This window comes from Nannospalax galili, unplaced genomic scaffold (assembly GCF_000622305.1).
Source record: "Nannospalax galili isolate Female #2095 unplaced genomic scaffold, S.galili_v1.0 scaffold1127, whole genome shotgun sequence".
Classification (NCBI taxonomy): Eukaryota; Metazoa; Chordata; class Mammalia; order Rodentia; family Spalacidae; genus Nannospalax; species Nannospalax galili.
Window position 1 is genome coordinate 709,963 of NW_008355784.1, and position 10,069 is coordinate 720,031.

The 10,069-nt window shown below is 40.3% G+C and overlaps 1 protein-coding gene across 2 annotated transcripts in view; it reads left to right on the forward strand.

Annotated features, from left to right (window-relative positions):
- The window catches only part of Shcbp1 (SHC binding and spindle associated 1), a 34,812-nt gene that overhangs the window by 6,675 nt on the left and 18,068 nt on the right, over window positions 1-10,069 (forward strand). Inside the window, exons 2-4 of one of the 2 annotated variants that reach the window (XM_008853346.2) lie at window positions 139-306; window positions 451-566; window positions 9,689-9,897. In XM_008853346.2, the coding sequence (XP_008851568.1) occupies window positions 139-306; window positions 451-566; window positions 9,689-9,897 (493 nt within the window). The remainder of the gene's footprint in view (window positions 1-138; window positions 307-450; window positions 567-9,688; window positions 9,898-10,069) is intronic. The other variant, XM_029556231.1, reaches the window with a different exon arrangement.

Genomic DNA, 10,069 nt, shown 5'->3' on the forward strand with positions numbered 1-10,069 from the left:
AGAGAGAGAGAGAGAGAGAGGAGGGGGCATTCATACTCAAATCCTTATTTGTGTTTTGTTTGGAATTTCTAAATAGACTTGCAATTAGGAATCCTCTCTAAGTACTAGATAATGAGGGTGTTTATTTTGTTCTTTTAGATTTATTCCTTTGTGAAGATGAATGCAGTGATCATAGCTATCATGATAAGCCAGGTACTGCTTTACTAACTCTTGAGCCAGAAGGAAACCCTCTTTTGCCACAAATTATACCAACAAATGAACTTTTGTTTTATGAGAGATTCAGAGCCTATCAAGATTACATTTTAGGTGAGTATTCTTTCTTTTTATGATTTTATTTTTACAAGTATATGAGTCCCTCATATTGCCATTTGTTAATTCTGAGAAAGTGAATTGAAAATGATTTATTAACTTCTCTGTTTTAAGCATTGCCCATTCTTAATTTGTTTGTAGCTGACTGCAAGGCCTCTGAGGTAAAAGAATTCACAATCAGCTTCTTGGAGAAGGTCCTGGAACCATCTGGATGGTGGGCAGTCTGGCACACTAATGTTTTTGAGGTGCTGGTTGAGGTAAGTTTAATTCTCTGGTGAAGATATATATGTTTAAGTAATAGTCAAAGTACTCATTTTATAAAGTCTCCATTTAAATTTAAAGCTTAAAAATAGTTTTTTCACCTCTAATGATCATGATATATGAAGTTTCCCACAAGTTTTAAAGTCAGTCTAGGAAGAGCTACCAGGAAATTAAGGTGATTGAAGTTTCAGTGTCCTTTGACAAGGGGAAATAGATTATAAACCTATAAGATCATTAAAAAAAAAAAAGGAAGTCTAATTATGAAATCAGTAATGTTCAAAGTTTCACTTTCTTAGTTGTGACCCATTTACTAGCCTGAAAGAAGCAGGTATTTTAAAACAAGTTTGTCTTTTGCTTAATACATGTGTAGATATGAGATTGATTGTTAATATATCCCTTTACAGAAAGTAAAAACAATCTTATTTTTCAATTAAATGGGGCTTTTACATTAAATTTGGACTCTTAATTACAACTGTGAACTTTTCTTAGTATTATTTAGGTCTCAAATCATCCTATTACAACTAAAATTTTAACTCTTAGAATATGAATACAAATTGTGCTAGCTTCTTTGTGAAATGATTTCATGATCTCTTGGCATGATAGCATGCTCTTAATCCCAGTATTTCAAAGGCTGAGGAGGATACAATTTGAGGCCATTATGGGCTATACAGCAAAACCTTGTCTCAAAAAAATAATTTTTAAAAATAGCATTATATCACTTATTGCAGTGACCATGTATGAAAGCAGTGAATTGCATCTGTTCCTTGTCATTTTTTATTTTATTCTATCTTTATACAGGACCTCGCTAGGTAGCCCAGGCTGGCCTCAAACTCATAGTAACCTACCTGCCTCAGTCCCCCAAGTGCTAGGATTAAGGATGTGTGCCATTAGCCTGGCAGTCTCTGTGAATTTAAAATTTTGTATTATTCTAGTATCTTTAGTTGCATTTCAAGTGTGTTTAATTTTACTATGGTAGTGCCTTTCTTCACCCTTATCTAAAAGACATCAATAATGTTGTTTTAAATGTGCATTGTGTCATTTTTCTTTTTAAAACCTAAATGTGTTGAATTTACAAATTGTGATTGAGGACAGCAGACATCTGGGTCCTTCATGTTCTGGTCTCTCTACCTCACCTCTCCTCTGAGGTGACAGATTTTTTTTCTTTGGTTCCTGTAAGAGGCACTGCTTCTTTTTACTTTCATTTACTCACCTAATTGCTAAGTTTGTCTTAGCCATTTATTTATTTATTTAGAGATAATCTTGTTATGTAGCCCAGGTTGGGCTGCAACTCAAGATATTTTTGCCTTCTGCTGAGATTACAGGTACCACTATAGCTACCATGCTCGTCTTCTCACAGGGATTTTTAATGTTTTCTTAAAACACTTTTTTATTGCTTGAAAATTTCTTATGATGTAGTTTGACCATATTCAGCCACCCCACCCCCCCGTTTCCACACATCATTTCTACTCCTTCCTGCCCAGTGCTTCCCTACTACTGACTTCATGTCTCAATTTATTATTATTTTTCTTTTCTTCAAGGGCATATAGTCTTAATTTGTGTTCCCCAGATGACCTTGGGTGTGGGTTCATCCCTTGGAGTCTGGTTATATTACCAAATATCACACTCTTACCGAAAACTGACTCTCTTTCCTAGCTGCTATCATTTGCCAACATATTCTAGGCTAGGGCTAGGGCTTGCCTCCCCCATCTTTCCTGGCTTTTTGTCTGGCTTTGGGCTTGCACGTCTTCTGCATGCTGTGACAAGCACTGTGGGTTCATATGTGCAACTGTGTCACTGGGACTTTTAAAGAAGTAATTTTATTACTTTAAGTGTGTATGTGTGAGTATGGTCATGCACTGTGGTATACATGTGGAAAGACAAAGGAAAACTTTCCAACAGTCAGTTTTCTTTCCACCTTGAAGCAAGGTCTCTTTTCTTATTTCTGCTTCTGCACTTTGTTCTGCAGGCTAGCTGAACCTGGATCTTCCCAGTGGATTTTTTGTCTTCATCTTCCATCTTGAAGTAGTGCTGAGATTGCAAATGTAAGCCACCATGTCTGGCTTTTTATGTGCATTCCAGGAATTGAACTCTGTTTTGGGACAAGAGCTTGTCAATGCACAGGGATTTTTCTCCCTTTTGAAGGCTCCTTTCATTTTTCTGGGCTTATAGGTGACTTCCCCTGCCCAACTCTACAAAACCTTTTGTTGCTACTATACCTTTTATCATCTGTCACCTACTCATCACCACCATATCTTGCTTCTGGAAGGGACTTCTGTACCTTCCTTGCTCATAGAGGGCTGCTGCCTTCTATTCTTCTGGGCTCAGAGGTGATTTACCTTGTCCATACCTTTAAAAAAAATCACCTCATTGCTTATTTGTCATGTAATCATCACAGTGTTATTTTTTCTTTTATTCATTAAATTTTTGTTGAATTTCTGAATATTTCATACCTCTTAATTATATTTAGACCCCTCTTCCCTAGCTGCACCCTCCCATAACCACCCACTGGATTTCATTCATTCTTTCATACATGTAAAGGCCTATCTTGCAGAGTTTGTGTCCCCAAATGTCCCTAGGTGTGAGTCCATCCACTAGAGCCTGGTCAACTTATCTAACATCATTCCTTAAAGAAAGCCAACCCTCTCTCCCTCTCCCATTAGTCATTATTGATTGCCAGTAATTCCTCAGCTAAGGTTGGGGCTTCTGGAAAGGATGTGGAGAAACCACATCTATGCTGGATTTTTGTCTGATTTGAACCTGCATAGGTCTTGTGCATTCTGTCACCATTGCTGTAAGTTCAAATAGGCAACTTCCCAGTGGCTGGGAAAACTCTGTTTCCTTGTGGTCTTTCAACACCCCTGGCTCTTACAATCTTTCCACCCCTCTTCTACAATGGTCCCTGAGCCTTGGGTGGTAGAGGTTTGATATAAGTATCCTATTCAGGGACAAGCACTCTGTAGTCTCTTATTCTCTACACTTTGGTCAGTTGTGCTTTCTGGGTTAACCACCATCTGATGCGTGAGGAAGCTTTGCTGGTGTGTGTTGAGAGATGTGTTAATATTCTTTCTGCCCTGTGTTCTGCTATGTTCCCTGAGCCTTAGATGTAGACATGTCACTTAGGACTAAGCATCTCACAGGTCATTATTCTCTGCATTTGACCAGTTGTGGAACTCTAATAGTCCTCATCTATTGCAAAAAGGAGCTTTTATGATGAGTGGTAAACTCGTCTGTAAATATAAGGGTACATATTAGAATACAGTAAGAAATATGTTTATCTAGAGATATGACAAAAGCGGATTTTTCTCTAGGTTCTATGACCTCCCCAGCTATGTCTTTACAATAGCATGCATGGTTTTTGCTTCCACTGAGGAAGCTTTAAGCCTAATTTGACAGCTGTTGATTACCATGAAGACAAAAGTGCCACTACTGCACCAATAAAGATAATTTGCTACATGGGTCATTGCTGTGGTTATCAGACTTCATGGCTAGGTAGGACTGTTTTTTCTCCCTTGGAAACTTGCATAGTGTCCTTTGATACTACGAAAAGTTAGTCTTTAGGGAGGAGGCTTCTAGGTCCATTCTAGCTCCATTGCTCCAAATCATGTATCTGAAATATGCCCTGTCTTCTTCAAGTTCTGGGATGCAGCCAAGGGCTATGGTAATAGTCTGTATTATTTTGGGAGTCTCTTGGGCTATCCTGACCAACAACTCAAGGGGAGGTTTCTCCTGCCTAGCACTGTGGTTTTTGTTACATAGTCATCAACTGTCTACATGCATGTGTATTTTTCAGTAGGCTTTTGAACTAATACAGTTCCCTCTGGTTTTTCATACCACCTAAGTATCTCTCCTCTCTCTCCCCATATATAGCCCCTCCTCCTCTTTCCCAGTTAAAGTACCCTCATTTTTCTTATTTCTACCTTGGTAGCACCTGTCTCTCCCCCTCTCTTGGACTCCTTCCCCTTTACCCTTGTGGTGTCTTTCCATTTTCCTGGCTCCTTTGGTTACATCAGGATATATATTCACATCTAAGGATTTGGAGATAAGATCCATATAAAAGAGAGAACATACATCACATATATTTCTGAGTCTGTTACCTCTCTTAGTATAACAGCTTATGGTTCCATCCATCTACCTGAAAATTTCATATTTTCTTTACTGCTAAGTAGAACTTCATTGTGTAAATGAACCACATTTTTATTATCTATTTATCATTTGAGGGACATTTAGGTTGTTTCCATTTCTTAGCTATTGTGAAAAGAGCAGTGACAAACATGGATGTACAAGTGTCTTTGCAGTAGGATGAGTCCTTTGGGTATATGCCAAGGAGTGGTATAAGTGGATCATATGGTAGATTCATTTTTTTAGGGTAGTTTCATTTTTTTAGGGTCCTACCAGCAGTGAATGAGAGTTCCCCTTTCCCCACATCCTTACCAGCATTTGGTGTCATTTGTTCTCTTGTTCTTAACCATTCTGACTGGGGTAAGATGAAATCTTAAAGTTTTGGTTTACATTTCCCTAACTGATACTGGTATTGAACACTTTTTAAGGTGTTTCTTTGCCATTTTTATTTCTTCTTTTGTAAGCGCTCTGTTCAGCTTCTTAGCCCATTTTTTAATTGTGTCATTTATGTTCTTGATTCTTTGTTTTTTGAGTTGTTTGTATATTCTGGATATGAATCCTCTGTCAGATGTGTAGCCGATGAAGATTTTTCTCCCATTATATTGGCTTCCTCTTCACTTGAATGGTTGTTTCTATTGCTGCACAAAAGCTTTTTAATTTAAAGAGGTCACATTTGTCAGTTGTTGACCTTAATTCATGAACAACTACTGTCGGATTTAGAAAGTCTTCCTGTGTACCTTTACCTTGTAGGGTACTACCTATGTTTTCTTCTAGCAGTTCCAGAATTTCATGTTTCACATTGGGGCCTTTGATTCATTTGGAGTTGACTTTTGTTCTGGGTGAAAAATAATGGGCCTAATTTCATTTTTCTATACGTGGAGATCCAGTTTTCCCTGCATCATTTGTTGAAGATGCCATCTTTCCTCCAGTTTGTGTTCTTGGCACCTTTATCTTTTTTGAAACAGTCTCATGTAAGCTCAAGCTGGCCTCAAACCTGAGGAAGACCTTGAAGTCCTAGTCTTCTTGTCTCCATTTCCTGAGTGTTGTAATTATAGCTATGTACCATTCAGACTACCTTTTTCTTTGTGTATCTTTTGCAGTGCTGGCTTGATCATCTTAAACTGCCTTAGTTTGTGATTGCTTTGATAATATCTTTATTTCAGTGTCAACTTTAAAAGATAGTTTTGGTAAATATAGCAATCTTGCTTAGCAGTTATTCACTTAAAAGGACTGAAATATATTTCCATGCTTTCCTGTATTTTAGGGTCACTAAAGGGAGCTGTCATATTACTCTGATGTGTTTGCCTTGTAGCTGAGTTCCTGTTTTTCCTATAGAGACTCTAATGTTGTTTCTTTCCTGTGTGTTTTTGACATCGGTATTAGTTACTTTCTTGTTGTTGTGATAAACACTGTGACCAAGGCAACTTTTAGAGGGAAGTATTTCTTGGGCTTACAGTTCCAGAGGGATAAGAGTCCCCCACCACAGTGAAGAAGACAAGTCAGGAGGCAGCCAGAGCAGAAAGCTGAGTGCTTATAACTTCAAGCAGACACAGAAAGCAGAGAGACGCAAAGGAAGTGGGGCAAGACTATGAACTCTGAAAGGCCTCCCTGAGTGCCAAGCTTCTTTCTGCAAGGCCACATCTCCTAAACCTCTGTAAATAGCACTACCATCTGTGGCCAGGTATTCAGATACTTGGAGCCTATGGGAGACATTCACATTCAAACCATCACAGTCTCTTGACTATAATATATCCTGGAGGGGCTCTTCCTTTGTCATGTCTATTTTTCTTTTGTGTTTGAATGTGCATTTCTTTCTTTAGATTTCAGACATTTTCTGGTATAATATTATTGCGTAGATTCTCCATGTCTTTAGTTTTATTCCTGCATCTCATGGATTCTTAGATTTGATCTCTTGATGATATCCTAGAATCTTGCTTAATTTTTTTTTTTTTTTTAATTTACTGGTGTTTGGATATTGATAGGTAATCGAGTTAGTTGGGAAAAAGCACCGGTACACAGACAAGAACTCCTCCAGAGGGATAGAATTTATTGGCAGAAGGCACGGAACAGCTCTCAACTCGGGGTTAGAGAAACTGTCTGTTTACAGGCTGGGAGCTTTTATGGGGGGTGGGGGAGACTAGGGAGTGTGGAGGGTGGGAAAAAATTATTTCAAGCAGAGGGGTCAGGAAGAGGCAGTTACTGCGGAGACAGTCTCTTACATCAGTGGGCCTGGGGTACAATGTCTTTAGAGGGTCTATGCATTGTGAAACTTATCAGAGGGACAGAGCTTATACTGAGACAGCTCTTACATTAGTGGGTCTGGGGTGCAGGGGCCTTAAGGGGGTCTATACATTGTAAAAGTTATCAGGGGGAAGCAGCTTATACATCAGTGGGCCTGCTGTGCAGGGGCCTGTTTATCTTCTAAAATTATCTAGGAAACAGCTTTGTGCTGAGTCAGCTCTAAATGCAGCTGCCTGGCCAGTTCCTGTTTTGCAAGGGGGCCTCAGGGCCTGTTTGTGAAGCTTTACTGCATTGGGGGAGGGTCACCTCTTGCAGACCTGGACTCTAACATTCCAGCCTTTTTTACTATAGGGTAGGGGGCAGCATTTCTCATTATGGCTACTTCCTGTTGATCAAGGTCCATGTGGGGAAGGGAGGGCAAGGCTGGGGTCAGGGTTGGATCAGGCATTGGTGGTCTCCAGCTCATGCATCTGGACAAGGTAGTTGATAGGCGTTCATGTACATGAGGGGGAAAGGAAAGTAACAGTTGGTTAAAGCTGGTATGAGTCAGTTGTTGAATCTGGCCCTGAAAATATCTGAAGAGGCAGGGGGTGATGGTTAGCAGTAGAGTAATAGAAAACAGGGGGCCTAGTAAGGACAGAAGCCAGGGAGTCAGTCCTGTAAAGAATATCCCATTGAGGTGACTGCTGGTACTGGGAAGTTCTAAGTGAAAGATCCTTGGCCACCTGTTGAAGGTGTTTTATATTATGCTCGACCTTACCCTATTGGTTGACATAGTAACAGCATTCCTCACCCAAGAAAATGCAGTTACCTCCCTTTTCTGCAGTTAATTGGTCCAGGGCTTGCCTGTTCTGGAGGGCAACTTCAGCTAGGGAGGACAGTTGCTGTTGTAAGATCTGGATTGATTGGGCTGTTGCTTCCACTGCTGTAGTAAGCTCCTGCTTGAGGTCCTGGATGTCCTGTGAGAAGTGTTGTGCTAAGAGCAAGGTATGTCCTAGGCTCCCTGCCACAAATCCTGTGGCGGCTACAGATGATACCAGGCTGATTCCCACCACGACTGCTAGAGTAGCTGACCTTTTTGCTCTGCTCCTTTCTGTTTCTGTGGAGAGAGAATCATGCACCTCTACTGAGGTGTATAGGGTTAATCTAGGTATGAGAACAACTGGAGTGCAGGTGTCCTTGGCTTATGGGGAGATATAGGTATGTATTTCGGAGTAAAGGAAAAGTAGTCTAGGGCTAGACCAGTATTGCCCCAGATTGTAACATTGAGGATGGAGGAGTGGGGGCAGTTAGAGACTTGGGGGTCCAGCACTGTGATTTATTAAGCAAAGGGGGTAGAGGAGGCAGAGGCTGTTGTACTTCTGGGTTTAAGGAGCACTGGGTATTGGTTTGCCTGGTGACATTATAAACCAGAAGAGGAAATAGGGAGTGAGCCCTGTAGAGGGGTGCAGAGGAAGCAGGTAGATATATTGAGGTTAGAGAAGTCCTTTGGGAGTGTCAGGGAAAGAGAGAGAACCTGGTCCCAGGAGAAGCCACAGGAGGCATTAATATGGTGGAGTTCTTTTACTGTTTGGCCCTTTGCTTGGTTTAGGGTCTCTGTGGCCCTTTGGGGTGGGGAATCTTGGATTTTTTTAAATTTTTATTCTGAAATGGCCTGTTGTGGCGAAGGCTTCATGGTGAATGCCTGCTGCTGCTGCAACCTGGTCAGTCTGTGAGTGTGGATTATGGAAATCTAAATATTAATCACCTTGCCAGACAGATGTAATTGTGTGTGTCAAGTAGACCACTGGAGCTTCCAAATTTTGAGAATCTACAGTAGTGAATGGCAGATTGGCAGCTCTAGAGGTTGATTGACCTGCTGAGCTTTGGCTTAGGGCTGTCAAACTCCAAGGTCATTGTCAGTTGATGACATCTGCTCCTGTTCACTGAGGGTGGAACTACCTTTCCTTCTGTCTATCACAGCTTGGTCAGAGCTTCCTGCTGCTTGTTCTTTTCTGGTTGTCATCTTGTCCTCCTACTCTACAGGTGCTCCCAGGGCTGCCTTTCACCCTAGGGCTTTGCGGGTTAAATTCAGGCTTCCTTTCTTATAGCTGTTCCCCATTCTGATGCCCACAATTTTAGCTATTTCAACCAATTAAGTTTTCTCATGATGGTGACCAGCTCTTGCCTTCCAAGTCATAGATGAGTGACAGAATGAGATTCTGGAGAATTGAATCACTGTCTCACCAAAACCCACAGCTGGTTTTGAAGCTTATAAGGGCTGTGGTTTTGTCCTGAAGGTTGGATTTTCATGATCTCTTTTCACCAGAGCCCACCTAGCTTACCTTTTGGGAGGAGGCTTCTGTTTCCCCTCCTACTGGGAGCCATGTGGCTAGAGTTCTGTTATGCTTGGCTTCTTTGAATCACATACCTCTTTCTTACTACTTTTTTCTTATCCTATCAGTAGTTTTAAAATTTCTAATGCTCTTCCTCTTTCTCTTTGAAATAGTTTATTTTTTAAAAAATTCTGAATCTTTTTCCTTCACCCAGCCTCACAGAGGCAATTTTTTTCCGCCACTGTCTTACCCAGAAGCCCTCTTGCTTATTTTCTTCCTTGATTATAAGCAAAGTGCCATGATGATAAGAGCCAGGCCTGTCTTGTTTATCCTTAGAAGACACCCTGGCCATTACACAAAAATTAGATTATCAGTAGTATTGTATCAGTATTTCCATTCTGATTCTTGAGTGTTAAATTGAGTCATATTATTTTGAATTTCAGGTTATAGATGTGGACTTTTCAGCTTTGAAGGCAGTAGTGAAGCTTGCTGAACCATGTATCTGTAAATCTAAATTGAGCACTTTTACCTTGGAGAGAGTGAAGGAACTTTTGGATCTGAAGGAGTTTCGACTGCCTCTGCAGGAGTTGTGGGTGGTGTCTGATGATTCTGGAGTATTTGACCAGACAGCATTTGCAACTGAACATGTCAGGTAGAAAGGGAAGCTGATAAAAATGAACTTGTGGTAAAAACTGTAAAGTAAATGAAATAACACTGGTTTCTGTTAGAATGTGAATTGAAAGCCAAAATTAATACTTTGTTGCTTTATAATATTTAAAAATATTCAAAGATTAAAGGAATCTTTTTCTTTGCTGTCATGAGGA